Below are 27,755 nucleotides of genomic sequence, written 5' to 3' on the forward strand. Positions count from 1 at the left end.
AACTTACTCCGATGAATTAATCGCGCGGCGATCACAGAAATTTTCAAAGAGAAACATTATATTATTGCAGCAAAAACGGTAATTTACAAGTACCGAGATTTCATACCTTTAAATTACCTACATGAACTACCGCACTCGCGTTCACATAGGTAGGTATATAAAACACAATACAGGACACACATAGTGTGCGTAATTAATTCTTACGCCACGTTTGCTCATTTTGCTGTACAGTTCAGCAGAATATCACTTGACTAATGAGTACACAGGTACAGCATATACTCATGTACGGAAAACAATTAGCTTTGTGCAGAATAACTAAACAGGTTGAAAGTAATTCGCGAAATGTTTTAAAATGAAACGAAATATAGCTGGTATGTGCATATACTATAATCGGTTGTGTAATCTATGTACACAGACATATACATTTATTTCGTAATTCGACAAATACAAAAAAAAAAAAAACAATAATTATATATACGTATGAATTGATTGAATAAATTAATCTTCAGCATCATTTTTTAATTTGTAGTTCACTTTGGAGTCACTCGTGTCACGGTGAGTTTAGAACCTACTCTTTTTCGTAGATGAAGCCCAGGGGAAGAGGAGAATGAGGAAGAGGTGGAAGAGGACTGATTAGTTTGCCCATTCGTTAATGAGCCTTTTCTAGGGGCTATCACTTTTTCCATCCTTGCTGCAGCGAAATTTTTATCGACCTTCGATACCTCCATCTCTAACATTGTAATAATTTTATCTAATTTAACTAATTGTTGATACATTTATCATATAGGAATGCGACGAATTTTATCTCCTTGTTACTCTCATTCGATGAGCCAACGATAATATTCGTGTACTTGAGACTCGGTCGTGTAATTTATTATCATATTTACGCTTGTTTGTCTCTTTACCAATCGCCTACCGATGCTTGTATTTCGTAATTGAAACTGATCTGTAATTGAAAGAAAAAAGAGAAAAAAAAGTTCAAACCACTTGTCGCCTTATCTGGCTGAATCTGGCTGCTTGAAGGACTGAATAAATGGCTCGAATTACGCCGTATGATACCTATAGGTATACACATAGGCTGCGTATCGTGAACTCTTGACAAAATATTATAGCAAGACCGATTTCAATTTCAAGGATCGTGAAGAAAATTTGTGTAAATGTGCAAAAAAAAAAAAAAAGTTCAACGTACTAGTGAAACAATATTGATACCATTACATAGTACATGAAGAAATCGTACCGGAAATTTGACCGTGCCGATAGTTACAGAGCCTCGTTTTTGTTCTCCTGAAGTAATTGTGTGGTTCGTTGATATTGTCACAGATCATTTCTACGCTAGTCCGTGGTTCGTTTTTTGAAATTTCCATTCCAATAGAATTTTGCATTTGAAATTTCTTGTCTCTATGATCCGCAGCTATGATCGTCGCCGCGTCAGAGAGCTCGACGTCGCACTTGGCGCAATGCCACACTAAACGGGGATCATAAATGTCAAGGTCAAGGACTGGTGGCTGATGGCAAAGCGGATGGTAGACGTCCTCGCATTCCTGACACTCCAGGAGTATTAAAGGACCAAGTCTAGCTCCGTTGCAAACCTTTGAAAATAATTAGAAAAAAAAATCGAACGATCAACACTTATCGTATACGAAAAAGGATTGTTATACTTCGACCTCGAAATTTGAAGGAAAAATTAATGATAAGCCCATTACCTTGCAAAGGGCGCCATCAATCGCGCTAGAGCCTTCGTCGGGGATAGAAATAGTCGGGATGTCCATCCGGTCGACTTCTACGAGAATGTTCGTCATTTTTTTGTTAATATTTGTAGTGACTATTGCGGTGTCGAATGAATCGTACGTTTGGACTGTGGTGGTATTGAACGCGCCCTTCGCCTTTTTGGCGAGTCCTGGTCCATCATTCAAATTTACAAACTGGGTATTCGCGTTCGAGTGCAACGGATCTTGATTAGATATTCCATTTGACTGGAAATCCCGGTTTCCTGGTAACTCATGCATCGTCGGAGACGAAGATCGACACCGCATCCTGACAGCAAGAGTTTTTGCTGGACCGTACTTTTTTGCTATCGAAGTGTCCAACATTTGCCTTAACTTTTCAGCAGAATCATCATCCGTGGAATGAAGAAGACTAAGAGCTGCTAAAAAGTCCTCGTCCAATTCCCCGACGTTATCCAAGTCAGAACTATTGTACATCTGATGAGAGAATCATATCAAAATCAAGTCCATAAAGATCGCGGACGTGCAAGATGAAACTTCATAAATACAACCAATTAACCATACGGTTAGAATCCCTTCCTTCAAATCTAGTTGCAAACTTTTTGAATAGGTATATATTGATCGTAGTACCTTTTCCGTATTCAGAGATTACACGAGTCAATTATCTGGATGGTCCGATGCTGGTTCTGGTTCCTGGAGCCTAACTCCGGCGTGAATTGTTAAATAAATCGTTGACCGGGAAGACTTTTATCACGGTTGAATCGATAACTCGATAATTTTACGATGCTCTTTACTACGCTACTCCATTGTCTTCGATTATTTGTACGATGGCCCGAGGCTCCTCAAAAGCCCCTGCTCCAAAATGGGAAGAAATTAACGATTAGTGCCGCATGGTATCCTTAAAAAAAAAAAAGTTCACCGTGAAAACATGTGTTCACAGGGATGATGTAACAATCAAGCACGGCACAGTGAGTCGTTTGAAGGGGGAAAAAAAAAAATTAATACAGATACCGTTCGAATTTTGAAATGCACGAGAGTCAAGCGGACAAAGAACATCTTCGATTTCCACATCTGGTTTGCTGCGTATAACGTGGTCTGGCACGCTAAAGGCTCCAGAATCTGGAGGTTGGAGGTTGTATGGTCGGTGAGCATGTCGCTGGTTGGTAAGTGTATTTCCTTGTGCTTTCGCGTTGTAGGTATAATATCCAAATAATAATATCTCAAGCAATCCTGGCATACCTTGCTGGCAAGGAATTCGATGAAAATGTGTCGCGATCCTGGGAATTTCAGGTGAGGTCCTTCCCGGCCCCGGTCCCGACCTCCGCGACGCTTCGCCTTATATCTATATTGAATTTGAATATCCCTCAGACTTCCCTGGCGAAGGGCGTGATATTTTAATATCTAGGACGTGAGTAAATCTCTGCCTGCAGGATTCGAGATATTCCTATATCGCGTTATTTTACTTCACCTCTCTCGTTTCTACGTACATACGGAATGTTTGTCAAGTTTATCAAAACTCACATTATATTACACGTACCTAATATACAGAGATCTACACATTTACTGCGAGGAGTAAAAATATTTTCATCTTTGAAAATTTTTTCTCCAATCTAAACTTTTAAACTCATATTAACATAAATTACATACCTGTTTTCATTCAACCGAGACGAAGAAAGCTGTAAGATTTATTGACCGTCACTAATTCTTTACTTGATAGAATTAATGAACGTATAGGATGCGCAGATTAAGCGAAATGCATATAAGGCATAAACATATAGGAGGTATCATATGTATGAAGAAACATTTCTACTCGTTTATTGAACAAAATGTTACGTAGCTAGTTAACCGAGACTCGAGTTCTCCCGAATCATTTCTCCCTGCGTTGGTTTAGATTGCAGCTGCACAGTACAGCTCCGCATGATGCAGCATGAAAATATTCTACATTGCTGCGGCTTAATGGCCGTAGATATCGAGGGCTCGCAATAAGAACCACAAGAGCTCAATCGATACCTTTCTCTACTCGGATGTGAATCCCTAAAAAATTGCATTTTCTGTCATAATTTCGAGAGCAACAACGAAGACTGTTCCCTTATCACGCAATGCTCGATATTTCTGAAATCGGCCAGACAGACGTATCCCTCGGAAATCAAAAATAAAGAAAGTTCCGGACGCGCGAAACGGCCGAATCGTCTGTTTCGCGGGGGTATTGAAATAATCACTATCAATGAATGAAAATTAGAAGAAAGCGGAACTTTATCGGGACCTGTAGAAAAGAATTACGTCCACCCCATTAAATTGTAGAGAAATCAGACATTGATTCCAGATTGTCAACTGGATATCTATTATCCAGCCCCTGTAACGGTCGACGTAAGCAATCCCCTACGAAAATTCAGAGTCAAGAGCTTCGAGGTTGATATAGGAAGGAAAAGCCAGTAAATGCAATATCCAACGACGCGATATCCGATGCAATGGGCATTGCTAAGCTCCCATTGTTACCGTGTCAGAGACTCACCATCGCCACGGACAGGGATCACGAATTACCCGGGAGGGGGGTTTTATTCGCCCGGAATGGGGTGAAACTGATGGGGCGATGTCTATGGGTGAAGGGAATATCATTTGTCCAGGATCGTATTTATAGGATTCTGCGACGAGTTTATGTCCGTTATAGCTGTTTGGGGGTATTAGTCTCGGTTTCTATTGCATACACGCGCGTTTAGTACCTGCATGATTGTTGTGATCGTCTAGCTCCGCGTCTCGTTATCTGATAGCCATATTCCTTCCTACGCCGTGTTACGTACGTACACGTTACGTTCTACGTTATTTCAAAGGCCATTAGTATGCCGAAGGGTCTCGGAATCTGATGTGGAAACGTCTGCGCGATTTTCAACGCTCAAGATTTGCACCCTGATACGTTTATCGTGTACTCTTACGAGTGTAAAACCACGTAGATTCAAGCCTCTAAAATCGTCGATTGAATCAATACATTTTTACACGTGGACGAAAATCTACAAAGATTGAAACAAGGGGAAGTAATCAGCAAGCTTTGCAGATTTTAGGATTCAACTCATTTCATTAAACCTTATAAAATTGAAGCAAGTGAAAACCTGCAATCGTTTAAATCATCTCAATATTCTTTCATGGATTTAATTGTATTTAATCGTTTTATCAATCAGCAAAAATTTGAAACCCCGAAGATTCATATTGAAACGGTATAAAAGATTTTCGGTTCAAAAAGCTTAACTCTCGTACGCGTACTTTTTCAATCAGCGGTATTGTTGGTAGATTATATCGCGCCCGTGAAACTCTCCAATGCCTTCGTACTGTGGGTATAAAACGAAAAAAATGTCGATCCCAACCGCGTAATCAAATATACTGCGAATGGTGAGGACGCTTTGTGATTTAAAATGGGAATATCGGCTTGCAATTTTGCACGAGTTCACGTATACTCGTAACAGCGGTGCAAGAGGTTTGGATAAACATTTCATTACATCACTTAAAAATACTCGGAAATTTATTTGCAAAAATTAGTCAGCCCTTTAATTGTTCTCTTTCGTATAATTCAACGTCTACACGTTGCCGCAGGAGTCGAGTTTCTGTCAATATTAAAAATATGCATTATAATAAATTCAATTAATGCCACTATTCATGACAGTACGTAGTCTATTTTCATATAGAATACTGTGGTATCGTAATATGCAATTTAGCAGTTTTCTTGTTATAAGCTTGCGCTGCTGCAGGTGCAGTCAGTCCTCGGTGTCGATGAACCTGAAAATTCTTGGTACCAACTCGCTGAAGCGCATAAGTATTCCGCGTTATTACTTGTAATAAAGGCGGTTATATAAAAATGAATAAAAAAAAAAAAAGGTGGAATAATAACACAAATAGACCGTCATAAATTCATCTCTCGCCGTATACGGAGACGCTTCTGGTTCTTCTACGATGTTTAAATTTATTTAAACAACATATATTTGCACATAAAATAAACCACTGTATGCATAAAAAAGGAACTTGAGTAGGAAGAGAACAGAAAGGGATGTATGTAGAATAATGTGTATTTACACGGTATGTAACGGTAGCGAGGCTAAAATTGTTGACAGATTCACAGATAACCGATGTGCAAACGAAAAAAAGAATCGTGATTTGATTTGGGTCTACGTCAGGTGAACCTGTAAAGAAGAATAAATAGGGCATTTCCGAGGGTAGGAAGGAGGGATCATTTCCTCGCGGAAAAAACAGAGTTCAGACAAATTTAACAGTCAGCCTATCACCCTATCTCCTCTTCTTTCGGCTGAAATCCTAGCTGCCAACAAAAGTAAGGAGAGAAGAGGAAGCGAAAGAAAATTAGAGAAGAGGAGGCGTCTAGAGTCGGGGGCGGGAGTCAAACTCCCGCTACCGCTACGGCGCGCGTCATCGCGATGGTCACGTCGGAGAACAAGTGCATTCACACCGGTACAGTTTATGTGGCTGTAGTAGTTTCAAGCACGTTTTATACCTTGATGGTGTCTCTAACTATGTGCGCGGAAAAACGATACGATAAAATTCTGCTAAATCCCGCGTAAATGAGCCCCGGATTCAACTGGATGCCCGCGTCCCTTCTGATTCTCCGGGACACGTGAGCGAGTAAACGATCGTTGTATTTTTGTAATCGTGATCGGCGTAAGACCGCATTTAGGGCTGTTGTATGCGAAAAAAGAAATAAAAGTGCAAAATCCTTTGGTCGTGGAAAATCAACAAGTGCCCTGTTTGAATCCGACGCGAGGCGTCCCTCGTAGGTGCGTCGCGCTCGGCTTTTGTTCGTTCGCGTTCCATCGGGATTGTTCGGGTTGCGCGCGGCTGCAGGAGGCGTCATGACGCCGATCGTCTTCTGTTTTCTCCTTTGAACGCTTGGTGTCAGCGTATGCGCAGATTGGCTGCGCACTAGGCGTGTGCGTTGTCTGGATTCTTTGTGCCATTCTTGGCATACCAAAAACAGAGTAACTCTTCATATTTACGGACCAAATATCGTCCTAATTTCGAGAAAACTGCCCGCGGCGCACGTCATCTAGCCCCCTGGTAAGTACCCTTTGACATAGAGGTGATATTGGACATTTTGTAACCGTTGTTTCAGTAAAAATCACCACCAGAATGCCAGTAATGTGATCACGATTCCTCCAATACTTTACATACTTGTCATGTTTGCCACCACCGACTTCCGGCGACTGTGAGGCTTACGGTTTAAGCCCGTCGTGTGCTCGAGTGTGTGCAAACCGTGCGGCCACCAACAACATTATAAACCAAATAACAACAACAACAAAAACAAAAAACGAATGAAAAATCGAAATCGAAAAACGATCGAATAGAATCGTATATAATATTTAATTTCAAAAGAAGCAAAAATCAACGGCCAATAATTTTAAAATAAGAACGAAAACAAAAGAAACAAACAGAATTATCGTAAAGCGATTTAAAACGTGAATTGTGATGGTGAATTATTGATCCGCAGTGTCAGCGAGAAACGGCGTGTGTTTTCAAAACTGTGGCCCCAGCTGCGACGGATTACCCGCGGGAAAACAGTGCGAATATCATGTCCCTCTGCTACCTGAGAGGCAAGTGCATTGAAATTCAAATCTTTCATTAAGTCTACTTCAGTCTTTTATTTTTTAATCTTTTTTTCAAATACTTTAGTTCGTTCATTTGATCGCTATTCATTTTCTTCATTTTTATACTTGACATGCGAAACTCACATGCCGGATACTGAACTATGAGATGTTTGTGGACGCGGGAAAATGCCAGTGATATTTTTTTTGCTAATTGTTGAAGTGTCTCAATTGTGAACATTGTGTACAGATTATTATTTTTCCCTTATCGTCAGTATAGTACATTATTCGGTCATATTTCGCACGTTTTTGAAGTTGGTTCGTTCGTTCGTTGAATCGTCGTTCTATTGTGACCGTCTACGAAAGTAGATAATTAAATCTAAATAAATAATCGGAGGAAATTATTGATCACGTCACAGCAAGAAATCGTTGAAACTATATCTGTGAGAGACTTTGGATGGATGCTGTGCATTATTTTTGGAGTGAGTTCAGCTTTACTTTCATTTAAATCGGACCGCTTTCTTCGACGTTCTTCTGTTTCTGTCAGCGTCTGTCAGTGATTTTAATTTCAAATCTCGTTCGTTCGCGCCTAATTACGAAAAATTGACAAACGAAAATGGAAATCATCTTACGCGATACACAGTATCTACTAGAATCTCATCCAACGTGGTTATTATTTGTAAATTTATGAATAATTAGGACTGGAAAATTGCGCTGTTTGTAATTATAATTGTAAAAAGTACGTCCTACTGGTACGATCGCACGAGTAACGAATCAGCGGATGCAAGTTACCCACTACTACTTTGATTAGCAAATATTCAGCTGTGATTCATTTTCACCGTCAATATTACACGTATTATATCAGATTGACATTTAGATAGATCTTTAGGCGATCACAGGTTCCGATAAAAATCGACTTATAGTACTTGAGATAAGTCAACGTACGATTACGTTACTGCAAAATCAACGGCAAGCCGATGGTGCGTATTACACGATGATCAACCACGCGCGACATGTTCAAATAATTAGAACGTTAATGAATGGTTTAAAAAAAAAAACAAAATTGAAATGTCCGCAGTCGTGGTGTTGATTGTGCACTTTTTTCAATTTGAATTTGTATTTTTCACCGAATCGATTGAAAAAGTGCATTCGGCTTATTCCAGATCCAGATAATATCTCGATTGAAATATCTAATTTCATTCTAATTTTATTATCTCGGATTGGCCAATTTCCAATAAACTAACACCGTCGTAGTTTACGTAATAGTACAATTTGTAAATAATGACGTGAACATATTGATTATCTAAGGAATAATCTTGATACGACGCCAAGCGTTCTAAAGCCAACCCAACAAACAACGCTACCCGTAGCGGAGGCGACGCCGGCCGTCGGTAAGCATCGTCTGGGTTCTTTACTTACGTATGTAATGGCTCGGGGCTCGTTCAAGGTTCAACGGATGTAATTTAGAAACGTCCGAAAGTCATTGGGAAATCACCAGAAGGCTCAGAAAACGTGTTTCACTTGCTATTCTCGTTTAAAATCTGGGGATTACGGTCTTTACCAGCGTGAAATTGAAAAGCGAGTTACGAGAATCAAGAGCAATGGACACAAGCCTTCTGACGCGCGTGATTTTCATGTACGAAGAATCAAGACGAATGACCGAAAAATCTGCCCACAAACCATGAACAAGCATTTTCTCCAATTATCAATTCTCTTTTTCAATTTCCCTCCCCTCGCCAATCTTCATTTTATTTCGTGGGAGGATCAAACGATGTTCGGACAATCTAGGTATTTAATCCTAGTACAGGATGTCGGACCACGGTAAAAATTATTTTTAAATATCAGCGAGCATTAAAAATCGCTCGACCCTCGGTCGGGGAGCTATTGCTAGGCTCGAAAAGTCGTGGAATTTCATTAAAACCTCGGTAAATATTTTGAACAAATTATTGGTTAAACTTTACAGTAACGATATCATTTTTGTACATCATTCAACATTATTAAAATGAAATACGATACCGAGGTTTCACGTGTCGTGGGTATTACACAGTTGTGTCGAGTTTAAATCACTACGTGTACCAATGAAAACTGCGTTGAACTCGCGTCGATTGGAAACTCATTTAGAAATTGTGGGTGTATTTTTACGGCATACTCTTAACGAACCAACAACTTGTTTTAATTATCCTATTGTAACCATGCGGAATGGTGAATCGCTCAGATATCGCGGTGGATACAAGTCCTCTCGGTTTCGCAATTGTAGGCATATAACGAAGTCGTGACATAGGTATCTGGTTAAAATCTACCTTCCGAACCTTCGTTAACTCGAATTACAGCCTACTTTGAGTCCATAATACATATTCGCATAGGGTCATTCCTTTACTTTCTCGTAAAACTGTGAATTACGATCGTATCTCATTCTGCGACAGTTTCCAGACTCGTTAAGCCTCGGCTTTCTTTGTATGCGCGTATTATTTCTCTCTGCAACGTACACGAACGCATTCCTACATGCTGTTGCACCGTAAATACACCTATACGTGAACGTATACCCATACCAGGGCCTATATATACCCACACCTACGTTTACGGTATAAATAGGGTCTTGTCGTTGTCTCGTCTCGTCTCGTCTTGTGTCGTCTCGACTTGACTTGACTTGACTTCTCTTGTCTCGTCTACAAAGTGCGAGCAAATCGACATTCGCGGTAGTACCCACTGTCCGTTCGTACGTCGGTTCTTTGGTCGGTTGGTTTCTTCGTTCGTTCGTTCGTTCGTTCGTTCGTTCGTTCTGTAGGTATTTGCAGCAGCTACCGCTGTAAGTTAACGCCGCAGGTGTTTTCCTAGTTTGTTTTTTGGTGTAGACGGTGCCAAATCGTCAGGTCACTAAAATTACCAGCCCTTTTTACGCGTGGCGCCTGGTCGCTGTGCTCCGCGTCTCTCTTGTAATTCGAATCTCTTTTTACCCCCGGATCTCACCTATCGTCTGCAAAACCGCGAACTCCCCAAATTTAGAGGGGAACAGAACGTTCGCTTCGTTCGAAGATGGCCGATAAAAATCGAACGCAACGACGTTACGCCAGAGCCTAGATTCGCGGGATATCATAATCTCCGTTTCATTACGTGTACTACGTATACCTGCACATATCCCGTGCGAAGCTAGATACGGGCAACGTTTTATTATTTATCGAAAAACTTCAACCGAAAAACCCCGCGTAACTTCCCACTTTGATGAATATTAGATGGTAGGAAGTTTGCCTTTTCGTAGCGATGGAGGCTAGCAGCAAACGGTATAGCGGTCCCGGTGGTTGCCTCGAAACTTTATCCGTGAATTGGTTTCGGAAATCGTCATTTCTGTTGTACTCTGACGGGGCATTATTCTCCCGTACAAACATTTTGAATTTAATTTTTCACCTCTCTCTCATGTCCCGCAGCGTTCGCGGAAAACTCAATAGCCGTCTCGAAGTCAATGATCCAAAATAATTCCCTCTTTTATACACAACCACATGCATAAAGGAATTTCTTATCGATTACCCAATTACGCGGCTAAATACTCACCCCTTTCCCTACAAGGGAATCGGAATACCATATAATATTATTTTAAAGCATTACTTTGAATATACACGGGGTAAGGGTCAGAGTTACGTTAGCCCAGGCTATTCTAGGGATCGGTTAAGTCGGGGCCCTTTGCCGGGCTCTTGGAACTTACGTCATGGTACACATACACCGCCTTTACACCGCGTATACGTACACGACGTTCGTCGTACACGTGTGTGCGTGAAAAATACGGAGAGAAATATCGCGTGACTGTAACATGGTTGGTATGCAGACAGACGATCGGGATGGCGGCACACGAGTTCGAGGGGTTGTTCAGCCAGGTGCTCAGGGTCCCCTAATCTCGGCCCCCCTTCTTTGCCCCCCGAAACACGCAACCGCACCGAAAACCCTCCATAATGTTTTAGAAGTCCGCGTGCCCGCGTGTCATAGATATTATGTGTACGTATAATATCTATAAGCGTGCGCGTAGACATATGTGCCAGTAGACGGGGTGTCTCCGTGCAAAAAAATCATTCTCCAGCCTCTCTTTCGTTCTTTTTTCAAACTCATTTTACACCCCGTTCTCCGCTCGCGTACAATCGAACGTCCGCTGTGCACAGCATGTGTGTGCCTATGACATTGAATCGCCCAAAATCTGGGTTACGTAGTACGCCAAGACACGATTCTCCAAACGAAGGAAATCCTACATGAGAAATCAAATCGTTTGAGACACATGAGACCGATCGATGAATCTTCACTGTGAATCACGTTACCGTGTGCCCCCAGTGTTTACATCGCATTATGTCTGGTTGCCTGCCATCGTGCGCCACCTTGACTATAGCGCCAAGTTCATTCACGGACCTCAGTTTGTGACTTACTGATATAGCGTAAACATGGCGCTTGATGGCAGGCAACCAGACGGCGTTACACAACGCGGTAACGCCGGGACACGCGGTATATGCATATCCTATCGTAGTGGACCGAGGATATTCATATACGTTTGTAACGGAAAAATAAAAGGAAGAAGAAGGAAAAAAAAAGAAGAAACGGGAAATGAAATAAAGGATGTGAGACGTGTAAAAGAAATAGAACAGAAAGACCGGCGCAAGGTACCGAGAAAAGAGACTGAAAGTACGTGCAAATCGAATTGGAACTATATCGCAATCGTAAGATTGTGGGGGCGTCTGGGGCCCGGGGTTCTTCGGGTTCTCTGTACGAGGTCTCTGGGGTCCAAGAAGTGGCGCTTTATACTCTACGCTACAGATCGGTGTATGAGTCTTTCGCTGCAGGATCGGGTTGGCTCAAACCACTTCGTAGCGCGGTGTGGTTGGCGGTGGTTCGTTTATGCGCGAAGGGAAGAGAGGAAATGAGTTGACGAGGAACTACCGTGACGATCGGCGGAGAAGAGAAACGCGGTAATATTTCTTCTCTTTCTTTCCTTGTATATATTTTCTCCTCTCCTCCTTATCGGCACGGGTACAATCCTCGGACACACGTATATTGCCCTCGTATCTGGAACACGTTATTATTGCCAGCATCAATATAACCGTGACATTACGTTACAATAATTATCGATAAGCCTGGATCACCATCACCATCGCCATCGCCGTCGCCGTCGCCGTCGCCGTCACCTCGCCATTCACAACCCGAGCTTGCCCTCGCTGCTTGTGCGTCGCCGGAGGATATATACGGTCGTCGGTTGTGCTCCGAGCAGTCCGTAGTAGTAGTAGTAGTCTTAAGACCGGTCTTTGGTCTTATGCGGTAGACGCGATACGGACGGAAATCGGTAGGTATAACCTGGCGCCCGAGAAGTTTTGCCTGGCGTCACGACGCCCCAGTTTTACGGGTGGTTTACTACCCTGAGCTTAGGTAGAAGAGTGTACGCTCGTTCACCTACCCACCGAACCCTTGCACACCACTTTACGTCCCGTAATACGTACGCTTCAGGTTATTCCAAAGTGAGCTTACCCGATCAGGAAAAGATCTACCTTTCGGATAAGGAGATAACCGATTTGATGGTTTCTCAGACCGCATCGTCCTTAACACCGCATTATGTATACACGCGTATATACATAGGCTCGCTTACCTAGAAATAATTATCGACTGCAGTATTAAGGTACATGATTTCGAAATAAATTTGTTGAACGTACGCGCGATTCTTTCCGTCGTATGCAGGTATATATAATACATATGAAACGCTCGTACATCATCCCGCAGGAAACATATTATTCCCGTAATTCTTAGGTACATACATGAAGCTCGTGTATACGTATAGAGTCATTACTCGGTATTCGTGAGACTGGCCGCAAACTTATTACGTCTAATCGTCGATTTCAACCTTCCGGTGGTGCATCGGGAGCCTTTTTCTCTCGTACGTAACGCGCATCTTATTACATCGCATGACGAAACAGGTGCAGCCGGTTACTGGTCACGAAAATAAGAGAAGTGTGATATTTTAATTTCGACGAAAATTTCGTCTACGTTAATTATTAGTAACATTATTACGTTACTTCCAATTTCATGGGCATTGCGGTGAAGTATATGATAAAATGTTTTTATATATGTATATGCACCATGTGATATTTCAGTGAAGGTTCCTGATCTCTTAACTCGCCGTACTAAACCCGCGACTGCAGCCTTGGCGCTATTTTCAGCGGTCCATTAGTTTGTACGGGTGAGAAATGAAAAATGAAAAATTAAAGAAACCGTGAAACATTGCTTTCTGTCACGGAGCACCTCGTACACATATATATCTGCGTGAATTATATTTCATTTCCATAACCCCCTCGCCCCCTGTACCAAACTCTCATAAAAATTACCCTAAATCTTTTAAACTTTGGAGTCGAACGGGCCACAAAAATTTCTATCACGTGTAACTATAACTCCCGGTATAAAACGCCCCCTAAATAATACCACACGTTTCACAGTTTGACAAGAAATATCTCGCAGTCTGATTCATTGTCAGTGACTGCTCCCGAACACGACGAAATTGTAAGAGTTGGGTCGCTGCAACCTGTCCTTTACACCGAAAGACAGATCTCCCTTTCGCCGATATTATACCCGACTCAAACCGGGGGATCCGTGCCGAAAAAAAGAAGATAGAAAAACTAGAGTTTGAGGATTCGGAGGAAGGTAAGAAATTGAAGGTAAAACAATTTCGTATGATGTCGTCCCGTGAAGAATGAAAATGTGCCAAACTTCGTCTCAACCCCACCCGTTATATATATACCAAAACTATACACGCATATCGATCATGCTTCGTCCACTTACGGTTAACGGACATCGGGCTGCAGTTCTACAAGCTTGCAGTGAATCGACATTTTTATTTGCTGCGATGGATTTTCGGACCGCCAAAGGGGCCCCAGATACGAAAGAACATTGAAGAGAGCAAACCTGGCTCTGAAAATTTTCATCTAACGTTGTATAAATCGTGTAACGTTGTGACGTGTACATGTATGTATACGTATACGCGTACGGCGAGGTATACGTATACGTATACAACTACAAAAACACATTGCCTTCTTCTCTGCAGCGCTAACTGTAAACCAGTTTCTCCAGCCAGAGACCCTCGATTAGGCGGAGAAGTTGCCTCGGGCTAATCAGGTGGTTGTTACTCATTACGTGCCGCAGGGACGTAGCCTGGCGTAGGAGAGTTTCTTTCTATCTTTATCCATTTATTTATTCAGTTATTTTTCTCTTATCCGACTTTGTCATACTTCAGTTACCCCGCATGATAATGGTACAACTCTGAGATCTCTGGCTGTCAAACTCTCCTGAAAAAAAAAAAACGGATGCGTCGCCTCGGATTTTTGGTCTGTAGAAAATCCACCCTGGGAAAGAAACTCGGAAATCAGATCTAGATCTACACACGCAGTCGAAGTGGAGACGAAAAAATCGAGCAAAATCTTTCTTACCCCCACGTTCTGCACGCGTGAGTTGAAGCTGTTAATATAGATATTAATTATGTATACGTAATATACCCTCGAAGAGACGTACGCATGTCTTATATACGAAGAGTGGAAGAATAGGCAAGAATAGAAAAAAACGAAAAAACGAAAATGAAAAGAAGCAGAAGCAACCAGAACAGTGAGAAGAGGAAGAGAGGGGGATATCTGGGGAGAGACTCGTTTCACCCGCGGGACGTAAATGGGTAAGCGGATACCGCGATGAAGGTTTCTCCTCGTCTCTTCTTCGCGTCTCTTCTTTTCTCTTCTCTTCTCTTCTCTTCTCCTGCAGCAGCGGCGGCAGGAACTTCGTAGTGATATTAGACCTGCATCACTTCTACGTGGACCAGATTAGATTAACCGCGCGCGGTCATTATCGCTGGTAAAGTCCAGAGTCACGTCGAGCGTTTCGCCGGACGGACTCCCATTTCTATGTTTTTCGTTTTTCGTTTTTTTTTTTTTTCGTTTTTTTTTTTCTTCTTTTGGTTTTTCATCTACTGCACCTTTGCTCGCACACCAACTCACGTGGTTTCGTACGCGTGTATGTGTTTTCTTTTTCCGGTCCGCTCCCGAAAGCAATTAGCGTTCAAAAACACGACATTATACACCGTAAATAGGCGACAGAAGTAAAAGTTCGTTCTTTGAACGCGTTCGCATAAAGGTGAAATAGGAAGAGCAAAACGGATGAGGAAAGTAACAATAATGATGGCGATAGTAATAATAACGATAGTAATGATAATGAAAAGATCAAAGCAAAAAGATGATCGGACGCTTCACGAACTCTGGTTTCCATGCAGCGTCAAGCCAACGCGGGCTCCATGGCGACGGCGCAGCATCTGTCGTTGTCCTAGGCGATTACATTCGTGCGGTTAGAATTTTTATTCATAATACTCCGTGCAGATGTGATACGACACAAGTTCGATATTTCAGCTACGCTCGTTCGGTTATAGATTACTATTTTGGCGTGTAGACTCTGATTGAGTTCCGGCAGTCTCGCGATTACCAAACTATTACGTATCGATTGATTTTGTCTGGTGAAAGAATCGCGCGAATTACCGGATGCGGATGGACGGACGGATTGGTTGGAAGACCTCGCGAGTTCGTTAGATTTGTATCAAAGGTAGCGAGTAGCGCAGAGAGCGAAGAGGCTCGCTTCGTCGACGGAGGGCCGTTGTCTAAGTATATCCGCGTTATTTCTGGCTGGAGCTGACGCACCGCTTCTTCGACGCCTTTCCTTCTTTTTCCTCCTTCCACTACCGTCATCCTCTCCGTCCTCTTCCTCTTATTCTTCCCTCTTTCTCCTCGTCGTGTCTTACATCTTTTTCTTCCACGTCCTCTCCCTCTTTTTCTGCAACGAACGTCGCGGTCTCGCGAATCCACCAAAAGCGCACGTGTATAAAATATATATACACAACTATCCATCTCTCCGTACATAATTACATACACCTGCACTCCGCTCGCTTACATTCGTATACACGTCATTCGTATATTTTTATTACCCATTTCTTACATCCACATGTACCAAAGTACAATTACCCATCGATCACTACGTGTATTTTTATCGATCCTTTTTTTGTAACGGAAATTACGAGGAAAATTGTATGCATGTCACATCGTACCACGTACATAGGTGGGTATTTAAAACCATCCGTGGGCACCGGCCATTTTTATATTTTTTTTTTCACTTACCCACAAAGTGCGGAGCGTCGATAGATATGTTGCTTAAAAGAACATAAAAAATTTGATAGAGAGATAAAAAAAAAAAGAAAAAAAAGTTATTACCCTTATCCTGAGCGCGTAGGTGTATATTCATACGTGCGTCACTACTTCATTCAGTCCTTCCGCGAAATGTAAGAAACTTGAATTATTATGCCAATTTTAATTATCATTATCGCCTACTATTTACAACAGTTGCGGAATTAAATAGTTACGGAAACGGAGTAATTAAGTATAATTTGATACTGATGATGAGCGGGGAAAAATTGACGTTAATTTGTTGCGTTTTTGCAAAACTTAAGATTTAAATTATACTTTCTCGCATGCGATTTTCCGTATACAGTACGTACATCGTTTAAAAAAATATCTAAATTCAAATGTAATTTTTATTCGCGAAGAAGCTACGTATATCCATGTACACCGAACGTCGATACAACGGTGATTATCGAACTCAATGACACTAGTTTACAAATTTTATACCACCGATTATTTCGCCGCCGCTTAATTATTGCACGAACTCTTACTCATATTACAACGTATACGTATATCACAACTATACTCGATGTTTTTTCATCGTTTCGTACCGTGCAGGGATGAGTCAAGTAGCGGCATAATAAATTGCTTCCTAAAATACCTGCGTGCTGCGGCATTCGTATAACGTGTTAATGCTTCCAAAGTCAGAAGCTTTCAACCAGGTATATAATAATGCTGTTTCATTTCTGCAGTACACCGAGTAAAATATAAACTCGCGTCGCGATTTCAACTCGCCAAATCCCAAAATATTTTACTGCAGGACTTGCAGTACGATTATGTCATTATTTCATTCAATCTTTTCTCATTTACTTTATCGCTATATGGTTCGCCGTACACGTATATCACAGAATAGTCGACGAACTCTCTCTTCCCGCCGCACCTGAGGGGCCCTCCTTTATTATAATTTCCTCAACGTAATGTCCTAGAAATCCTATGTAGACAGGAACTTGAGGTGCCCTCGGTTAAGGGTCAACTTACCGAATTTACGAACACCTTTCGAACTCCATTCCGCTTTGAAAGAACGACCCTGAATTCACTGTAACACCGCCTACCGGCACCGGCTACCTAAACTTCGGAATCGTTTATGACATTCCGTATTCTGTTCCGCATGCACACGGACGAGGGTTCTTTTATTTCGTATGGATATTGCGTTTACACGAAAACGCTCTTTTGGCCGTAGGGAAAAGGTAGAATGTCTTCTCTCTTGACTCGCCAACGTCGGGCGTTTTTGAGGTGTTCGTATCACCTAGAAAAGAAGAAAAAAATCGAGCTCAGAATTTGATCGAGTCGATCTGCAAAGTACCATACATTTATAAGTATAGAGGTACACGTACAAGATGAATACGCGCAGCATCCCGCACAAGTATTCTCCTCTTTCCTGCCGCCGCAGCATCTGTACGACGTTTGTTATATGTACACGTGTAATAACCTGCGGAGTAAAATCCGTTGCACTTGTGAGAGGAAGCTAAAAGTTTCGGGTGAACGACGCGCCTCGTCCGCATCGGCCACGTGGGGCGTGGTGTTGGAAGATTTCGAGTCCGTGTTGCGTCTCGTTTACCTCCGCGTTTATGCTTTCGCGTTACGTCTCGCTCCTCCGATTCTCCGGCCCAACATCAGTCTGTCCTCGTATGAATAATTCATCGGACGACCTGCCGGGCCTGCATGGTTGGGACCGCCTTACCTCCGAACGCCTATACCACTTTGCTTAGCGTAGGTACCGCGCGTATCTCGCTACCTTGTCTACCTACCCACTGAGCTGCACTATCCAGACACTCGAGTCTAGGTTTGACTTTGGGTTCGGGTCTAGGTTTTTCTCAAAATTCATTGATCGCACGTTCAAATGCAGCTGGCGTAGCTCTTATAACGTATGAAAGTTTAAAACCAAACTGCAATGCGTGTAGATTTTGAGCTTTTTATTCAAGTCCTTTTTTCTATTTCTATTTTTTAATTTTCCAACAATTCCCCGAGTCACTTATACGTGAGAACATTCTTTGAACATCGTTTCAACCGAACGTTGTGAAAAACTTATTTATTATTTTCAGAAAAATTTATCATTTCAAATTCTGAAAGCTCTATGTTAATTTGCCGCCTCGAAATATTATCATTGCGTTATGATTTTATACATTGAGAATCGCAGGCTTCCTTCTCACTTCTTCCTTCGCTCTTCTCTTCGGGGTACGGTTTCTGGGTTAATCACTATTTTCGTAAGCGAGCAAAAAACCGAGAAAAAAGAAGGAAACGAATCACCACATGAGAAAAGACAACTTGAAAGAAGTAGAGTCATAGAAATAGAAACGAAAAAAAAAGATAATGAAATGAAAGGAAGAAAAAAAAAAAAGTTATAGTTCGACAAACCCGCGAAAGCTGGATCTTCCTATGGGGAAGCAACAGCACCAGATTTAGTCGACGGTTCGTTAAAACTGGAAGCGCATCTTCGCTGACAGATGTTCTCCATATTTTTTTTTTCATTCACTCGCTCCTCCCTACTGTACGAATCAGTTGGTTCGTTCACTCTTATAATTATATGTATAAGGTACTTTAATGCAAGCTGACTCAAGCACAAATAGGTATATATGACATTCTCGGGCAAATGATGGTACAGAATCCTATTCTCAAAAGTTGATGACCAATCAAAACTTGAAACGCGAGATGAAACGAGAAGAGTCTCGTGCAGCGAAATAAGCGTGCACTGATTAGTGCCGTTGCACTATTGATCTAGTTATCGCCAATTTTTTTGCTTCTTGGAGCAGAAAAATGGAGATATCTCGAGGGGAAAAATTCGTAGCCCAATTTAGCTTTCAGATTCGTATTACTGAGGTCAAAATACGTTAGAAAAGTGCCATACAATCAATTAGAAATCCCTAATGTTTCATCCCTCAAGACATCGAAAAAGTTTCAAGTTGAAAAAATATTTCGGTAGAAGTGGGCTCGTTTGACGTGGAATGCCCAATATGGGTATCACAATAACGTGTCTTCTTGAAAATGATCCGATTATTATAATTCGACGCCTCCTTTTATACACGGTGGACATGCGCATCTATTCATATCGTATAAGTAGATACATATGTATACGTATAAATGATTCTTTTCTCTCATTTATATATAAACCTGATTGAGTACGTACGCTATTATCGACGGTGTGTATGGCGTACGAAAGTCAGATCATCGGTTGCAACGTATGTCTGGCTAAACGCCAGTCCGACTTACCTAATTAAGTTTCGTCATCTGGTTGCTTCCCTGGCTGCCAATATTTGCAATACTTGAATCAAACTGGTCCGATTATAAACGACGTCGAGTCGTGTGCCGCGCCGCAGAACAACGTACGTACGTACGTACGTATATTTTTTCCCTCTTTTTCTGATCGTATAATATCATAAACGTGATATGTACGCGTTAGTATAATCGACAATTTGTTCTTTAATTTCATCATTCTACCGGACCGCCGATCGTCGGCGATGTTTTGCTGGAAATGCGTCGATACGCCTGCGAACCGTTACGGAAAGGATCGTGCATAGGTATACATACATACGCGTAAAGTCGCCGAGAGAAGTGAGGATATAAGGAGGAAGGACACTCCGCACGATCTTAGGAACGCAGGAATCGTATCGTGTATGTATATAAGGTAGGGACCAACTGCGGAGGAACAGAAGTGTACCTAACAGAGGCAGAAGGAGGACCGGCAGGAATCGTATTCGTAGTCGGGTTGTACGTTGCCCCGTTGCCCCGTTGCCCGGTTGCCCAGTTGCCGTTGCAGACCAACCCGGCTATATGCCCGGCATTCAATTTGGTATTTTTCTTTGTGTATCTTGAATAGTTCGGATTGTTCTGCAACGAAGGCATTGATATATCGTTCCGCGGAACCTTTGAGCTCGACTCCAAATTATCGTCCTCTCTCTACTTCGGTGCAGTCACGAAGCCGCAAGGAGCAGTCAATTTACCGAGCGGTATTTTTATCTTGGCCAAATCTTCTTGGCCCTCCTCTCCTTACTATACACTATACCCGATGCTGCCGTTCGTGCCGCCACTACTCCTCCTTTTTTTTTTTATCCCTTTTTCTTTTTCTTTTTCACGAACTTACCCTCGTCCTCTCCTTTTTCTTCATGTTCACCGCGAGAGGGGTTGTCCCTTAAAAATTATCCTGCACTTTCAAACAATTCTTCTACATGTTGCGGATCGTGCCACGCGGTATAGTCCCAAAATCTCTGATTTCCTCCCACCCCCATTTTGATTCTGCCGCGGTATAATTTTTCTTTCTTTTTTTCCATCGACGTTCAGATTGGATCGGAGTGACGTTATATCCAAATTGTTGAAAAGACAAATTTTTCGCCAACAAAATTAGAGTTCCAAGTTTCGAGTTTCTGCTTGACGAACCCGCGGGATGTAGCTGTGAAGTTGTAAAAAACTTGAAAAAAAAAAAAAAAAAGGAATTGTATAGGCAGCGGCCAGGAGTCGGATAGATGTTAGCTAACGTCCTACAGGTGTATGTATGTGTTTTACCTGGTCGAGTGTTATACCTGTACAGGTGGATGAGATTGCCTCGCGGTAGGTTTTCTTAGAATGTGTTGGATGAAGAGAGATGAATAGACGGACTTGAGAAAAGGAGGAAAGTACATCCTCTCGACTTCTCGCTTCGTGTACGAGGGAGAAAAAGAACCGAAAGTTGAAAGGATCGCAAAAAGGATACTAGAATACTAGCTGCTATAGTGGAGTAGAGAAAAAACCGTGGGAACAAAGGATGCGATAATACGATGTCTTCTCCTTGTCTAATTCCAACCCTTCGTTAGGTAAACGTGAGTGAGTACACGTCTTCTGGAGTCACAGATTAGAAAGAGTAGGTATCCCATTTTTCGATAACCCCTCCGAAAATTCTACAATTATTATCCGAGCAATGTTATCATTACTTTGATCGTTCGAATCGTCCTCAAAGTACCCCTGCCCCTCCTCCGCACCTTATTAATTTCGCAATGTATAAAGTTAGCGGTGCGCACAGGTGTATAATATACATAAATATACGCAATATGTAATGTAGAACTGGCGCATAATTTAGAATGAGTCATCGCTCGGTATGGTTAAAGTATTACTTACCTATGCATGAGCTACAAAATAGCTATAGGTATTCGTATGTTCACGGTGTGTAAAAAGGTAAAAAAAAAAACGAAGAGAAGAAAAATTAAGGCATATAATACAGGTATGAAAAACACGCACTTACGCGTGTCGCTTTACGGCTGTTGCCACCGCTCGCTCCTGGCTGCGTCATCGCGGCTGAGTTATTAAACTTATTTCTCTACTCTTTTTCGTTTTCCGTACGATATCATCTACCGTGTACGTTAATCCTAACGGGAATTCAGAAATTCGTATCTCATGACATAAATTCATCGAGGATTTCCCGTACGATTGCTTTACAATTAGACGGCGAACGTTGCGGGTGATCGAGAATCTCGTGGCGATCTCTCAGATTTCGTCAGCCTTCGTGGAATTTTTTACGATACGACGAAAAAACTAGGAATCGCACCGAAAAAGAGAAACGCATCCCCGCGACGATCCGTCGTGATTATTCCCTGCAATTACAGACGGCACACGACGGTAGGTCGTCCGTTAGAGACGTACGTTTGCACAGAATCCATCACGGTATGACGCGTGGAGTTCAGCGAGAGCGACGTTATTACATAGCGAGTAGATATATCATCGGATGTGGAAATTGCCGGGGGTCCCAAGTCGTAAAGTAAACGCTCCTGCATCATCGCGTACGCGCGAAATCATCGTTGTTACTTGATCGCCGCAGACGTACGCGAGTAATTATGTAAAAATCTATAATATAACGACGCACACAGTCAGCAGCGTTAACTAATCTAGTGGGTGGCGGGAGTCTCTCGTGTCAGGTGTTGATGAAATAATGACTAGTTGTAAGAGGCACGTGTCATACGGCGAACGAGACGCGCGTTTACATGTAGATACGCAGCTTTACCGAACCGTGTGTACGTGAGAAAATCGTTGACACCTTCGCGGCCCGATGGAAACAATGGCTTGTTATCCATCGGTTATCCATCTTATTGTTAATGTTTTCTTGCCTTGTATAGTTATCGGCAAAGTTTATAATCCGTATACCGATTAAATTTCACGCTAACTTATTAACGCTCGATATAACACGTGTGTATGTATCTACGTACGTGCGTATTGTACACATCTACCCAATACCTGGTCCCATGGGGTTTTCCATACGGAACGTGACTTCGCTTTCTCAAAACTCGGCCGCTTCGAAAAAAACTGGGAGCTTCCCTAAAAACTCTTTCTTCGTCAACTGCGTCAGTTTCGAAGGGGGTGTGACCCGAATAACACGTCAAATCCGTTTCGTCAATGGGGGTAAAGCTGCAGTCGAGGTGAACGAAGAGGAGATTCGAAAGATCGGCGAGACGTTAAGTCCTCTTCTCATCTCGCGCACGGTTCCTCCGGCTGTGTGGCACTTTTTCATCGGTCCATCTTACCCTCCTCTTTTCGTCGAAGACCCGAAGCGCGCAGGTAACGCGGTCGTGTCGCACCTGGTCATCCGGCTAACGTCAGATTCGACCGGTAGTACTAAACCATACGATTGCGGAGTGATCGTGAACGATTCTTGGGATCCGCACCGCGGGGCTAATGCGGCTTGCATGAATCAGCTGATTTGTCGTTTCACTTCAAAGAATAGCCCGGGGCAAAAACCGCGGCTCTCTCTCTCTCTCCGTCTTTCTTTCTATGTTCGTCGTTTTCTCTTTTTTCCTTTCCTTACCATCTCTTCATCGGTCGCAAGTATGTATGTACGTATATGTATAGCGTCCATCCTCCGTATTATCTCTCTTTCACTTTTTCTTCGTCTCATCTCGTCCCGTTCGCTCTCTTTCTACATCTAAATGATTTATGAATCGCGTCTAATACGGTTAAACGATACTCGACGACTTACAATGACGTCGATAAACATGTTTTACCGCGCTCGCCGTAGTCCCTTCTCTCGTATTATTTATCATCGTTCCATGTCAAACCTGCTGAACGTGTACGATAAAAATTTACCTCTCTAAAAATAAAAATACATCGGCGACGAATTAAAAACAATCGCACTGTATGGACGGTGACGCGCGCTGAGATTTCACATATAGTCTCACGATCATAATTATCACAGTTTGATGCCGGTATCCTATACTAATTATCTAGAAAAAATGAAGAACTCTACCGACACTGAGATAAAACGCCCCTATCTCTTTGTATCTCAAGTACCGTAGAACGTCACGATGATTAGGTGAGCGGATAATGCGCTAAGTAATCATTTTTTTTCGGCGCAATAGTTTCTTATCTTCATATTAGATTATACATACAAATGCGTAGGTTCTAATTGCGGAAAAAATCAGCACAGAGCTTCAGGATTTATCATTCTCGATCGTCCGAGTACAGCGCAATTGTGTCGCCGTAAACGCGACTATAGTTCGAACGTTACGATTTCGAGGTTTGGAAAAAATCGTGGATCCAACGATACAATCTATCAAATGCTTTGGATTATTTTTCGCCGGATTGTTACACCCGTCCATTGCCGTGGAATAAATTCGCAAATTTCTCGTACCGGAAGAAAGGAACCAGATTTGAAATACGCATATACCTACCGTAACTGTATTTTTATACCCGCGTTAACATTATTCCAACATTCAGTTGCGCTTTCTCCATTCCGACAAAAAAAAAAAAATGAAAAACAAAATAGAATAAAAAATTGCTCATTATGGGGAAAGTACAAACTGTGTTCTATTAATCCACCGTTACATATCTGTAACACATTCTAATTATTCCTAATCCAACAATAATGTATTTGCCACTTCCTATCGATAATGATTCTCGACGTAGGTATATTATCACAGGTATAATCGTACGCTTGTTGTTCATCGCTCTTAAAATTAGTCGCATTATGAATGAGTTAATACTAATCAGCTAGCTCCTCCGTTAGAGTTTCGACGCACCACCAACGAACGTCCGAAATTAATTATATACGTAATATGTACCGTACTAGACCTATACAGACCTTTGAGTAGATGAGGCCAAGTTGAAGCGACGACCTAATTTTTCCTAGTCATTCTGCAGTCTCATCTGCAGCGCCGCGTTTAAATCCGCCTTTTCACTTCGACTTTAAGTAGTCTCCCTTCTTTTTTCTTTCTCTATTCCTTTTTCTTTCCTCGCTCTTTTCATTTTCCACCGTGAAGGCTATCAACGACACTAGCTAGTGCGCAAAAGTTAAATGGCAGAAGAAGAAAATCTGAGGCCATTTAATGATGAAAAAAAAAGAAAAAAAAAGAGACGAATCAGAAAGGGCAGACTGATTGCGGGACTACGAGAGTGCAGCGATGAATACCTTCTGTACTGAATCCTCGTGCAAAACTGTTTTTTTTTTCTACAAGTTTTCATTTTTCCATTAATTCGCATCAAAGAAAATCGGTTATTTTCGCATTACTGTCTCACTCCGCCAACTGAAAATCATCATCTGCGTTGACTTTCGGTGCATATGACGATCAAATACTTTCGTCGGTCGTTCCACGGAGTTAACGTACCGTTGCGGTCAGGCCGCAACGACTGCTCGTAAAAATTCTGTGTAAATGTGCTGGAAAAAAAAAAAAACAAAGAAGATGAAAACGCTCGATCACACACCGATATATTGTAATATCCGCGGATTAACGTGAAAATACAATTTCAGTATGTGCGGTAAAACGAGCAATAATTAAGCCGGTACTATCCGTTACGTATACATATGTATACCAGTTGCATCGACGGTGTAACGTGGATATAATTATTATCGATCGACCGCGAGAATTTTCGTGCGCATAGCGAATGTCATAATACAGTACGATGATACAAGTACGTACCCTATATAAAGTCGAAGGTTGGCTTTCCGCAGTTAATTATTTCAGAGGGTCGTAAGTCATTCGTCTCCGGAAAAGTGTGCGGCGCGCTCACCCGATATAACGTAACACCTCCGCACGCCCGTAGACGCCTATCTCTACGTATATATCCGTACGTATAATCACATGCACATGTACGTCTATATATAGTACCGCCACATACTTGTGGAAAGATTTCTGGCTCGCGAGAAAAAGATACACACGGTGCATGCGTGACCGCGTGCAGCATCTGCGATATGTAAAGCACGTATCTATTTACTACGCTGATACCTATGACTGAAAACGACGCTTCGCGCGTACAGTACGCGATAAAAATGTGCCCGATTATTTGCCAAAATTTTCGTCCACCTCTTCTCGTCTCCTCGAAGAACCTATAGTTTTTCCCACGATACCGGAAGTGCAGCGGCTGATCGAAGCGCGACCCTAATCGATCGATGGCCCATTCACGTAATATAATCACGGGGAAATCCTTCTCTGCTTTCTTTTCTTTCTCCCAGCCCCGCCACTCATGTCGCAGATCGGGCGGATCAGTTCTCAAGGGAGTCTGAACGATAGGCATGATAGTCGTCGATTTGGTTTTTTTTTTCTTTTTTTCTTCTCTCAATTCGTTCACTCGTTCATTCATTCATGAATTTCTTGTTCACGAGTCTCGTCATTTCTCGTTTGATTTCTTTCCTCCCTCTTGATACCCTCGGTAGTTATTCGGTGGGCGAAAAAACGATCCTTATAAAACGCTTATACCGAGCGTATGGTATACGGTGTATATCGGTAGCTATGTACGGGTTTACGGTGGGGTCGACTTACGAAGTGAAGAGGCAGGCAGCTCTGAGGTACACTCAACTATTTTAACCGTGAAATAACTCAGCCCCTGTCAGGGTGGTGAGACCATATAAAAGTAGAAGAGGAGGTGGAAATTGTAGGGACCTTCAATCTCCACGTCGTGTATGTGGGACCTAAATATAGAGCAGATCGAAACACTCTTACTTTTTTTATTTGGTGCTTGGAGTACGCGTCGTACTTTTCACTTGATTTATATAATTTCAACATCAAACTGAATCGTAGCTTCCTGGGAAAGTTGAAAAATTTTTTCGTATCTTGTCGAAAACGCGCATCCTCATAGAAACTAGCTCGACACAATCTACAAAAAATTCATCGTCATCGAAGCCGCGATATCGTAGATTCTGAGATACTTTTACACCTGATTCGACAGTCGTTATTAAACTCGAAATCGGCGACGAGAGAAAAAGAGAAAAATTACGCTCGGCGAAAGTCACGTGTGACTTTACGATATTTATCATCCTACACGGTCGTACAGGTAAATTATTGGGAACGGTAATTTTATTGTATGTGTATACAGTACGTACTCCTATATTATAGCGTATAAGTCGAGATATTATATCTGGCGTTATTCGCAAAATTGCAACATCGCGGTAGAGTTCACGGTGCGTGGGCGTTAAAGGGTCATGGTGTATAGCAGAGGGAAGAGTTTACGTCTTGGTTCGCACCCACGTCCGACGCCTACGATCTCTGGCACAAAGATCAACTTCCCAATTATACAGCAAACGGAATTAAAGAAGTTGAAAAAAATCAGAAGACGAAAAAGACAGAAAGTGAAACGAAGAAAAGAGACGCGATGTCCGTACGGACGGACGTAGGCTTGCGGCTAATTCGCGTCGCGTTACCGAAAAAACAGTCGGACGTTAGATTGAAACGTTATTAGCAACTTTTTGCCACGTTTGTTGTGTTCCATCGCGTGATACGGAAGAACGTAGATCGCGAATTAATTAAAATCTGATTAGGGAGAATGAAAGATTCGCAACCACGTGAGGAATGAAAAAATTTCAAATCGCCTATTCTGAATATGCCGCGATTACGAGGTATGATAAACTTGTGCAAACGACAAGCTGAGTTTTCTTTCGTTGTATTTTCGCACCCACAGCTGTAGCAAGAAAGAAAAAAATACCTCATTGATGCTAAGTCTGTAAAATCGGAGTAATAAAAAGTTTGACGACAGCCGTTAAAATAACTGGCTTATATCATCGGATCGCTGGTATAGGTGCGAAATAAAATATAAATGATCGAGTTATCTCGAACTTTTCACTTTTCAGAGCGAAAAGATTCCGATATCTCGACTGGTTTTTGTCGCAGCCCGACTTGGTCAACGGATTCGTGTTTCTGGGGTCAAAATACCGATGGGAACCAGTCGCTCCATTGATTAAACGAATGAAAAATACATAAAATACAAAGAAGAGGTCGAAGACGTCTGAATCGCGAAGTACTTGTAATGAGAGGTGGTTAAAACACGGCGCGCGACCTGCGTCGTTATAATTA

At 42.1% G+C, this 27,755-nt stretch overlaps 2 protein-coding genes across 7 annotated transcripts in view; one reads left to right on the forward strand and one right to left on the reverse strand.

Annotated features, from left to right (window-relative positions):
* Nucleotides 1-215: 215 nt before the first annotated feature.
* LOC125500976 (integrator complex subunit 12-like) lies at nt 216-4,450 on the reverse strand. Its single transcript, XM_048655356.1, has 3 exons — nt 4,445-4,450; nt 1,704-2,201; nt 216-1,589 (listed from the first exon to the last, which is right to left on the reverse strand). Exons 1-3 carry the CDS (start codon nt 4,448-4,450, stop codon nt 1,212-1,214), a joined length of 882 nt encoding a protein of 293 aa, XP_048511313.1. The 3' UTR covers nt 216-1,211.
* A 1,270-nt stretch (nt 4,451-5,720) lies between these two features.
* Nucleotides 5,721-27,755, forward strand: part of LOC105688148 (protein scalloped) — a 97,819-nt gene continuing 75,784 nt past the window's right edge. For 2 of the 6 annotated variants that reach the window (XM_012404232.2, XM_012404236.2), the window contains exon 1: nt 7,319-7,782. Coding sequence is in view for 2 of the 6 variants with exons in the window: in XM_012404236.2 (XP_012259659.1) it covers nt 7,758-7,782 (25 nt within the window). In the remaining 4 variants the exon portion in view is untranslated. The other 4 variants (XM_020853506.2, XM_012404233.3, XM_048656246.1 and 1 more) reach the window with 4 other exon arrangements.

The sequence above is a fragment of the Athalia rosae genome, chromosome 5 (assembly GCF_917208135.1).
Source record: "Athalia rosae chromosome 5, iyAthRosa1.1, whole genome shotgun sequence".
Lineage (NCBI taxonomy): Eukaryota > Metazoa > Arthropoda > Insecta > Hymenoptera > Athaliidae > Athalia > Athalia rosae.

What these genes read in the sequence shown, in the direction of transcription:
- LOC125500976 (XM_048655356.1), bottom strand. An exon ending in TTGATGGCGCCCTTTGCAAG is followed by an intron (nt 1,590 to 1,703) that starts GTAATGGGCTTA and finishes TTATTTTCAAAG; the next exon opens with GTTTGCAACGGAGCTAGACT.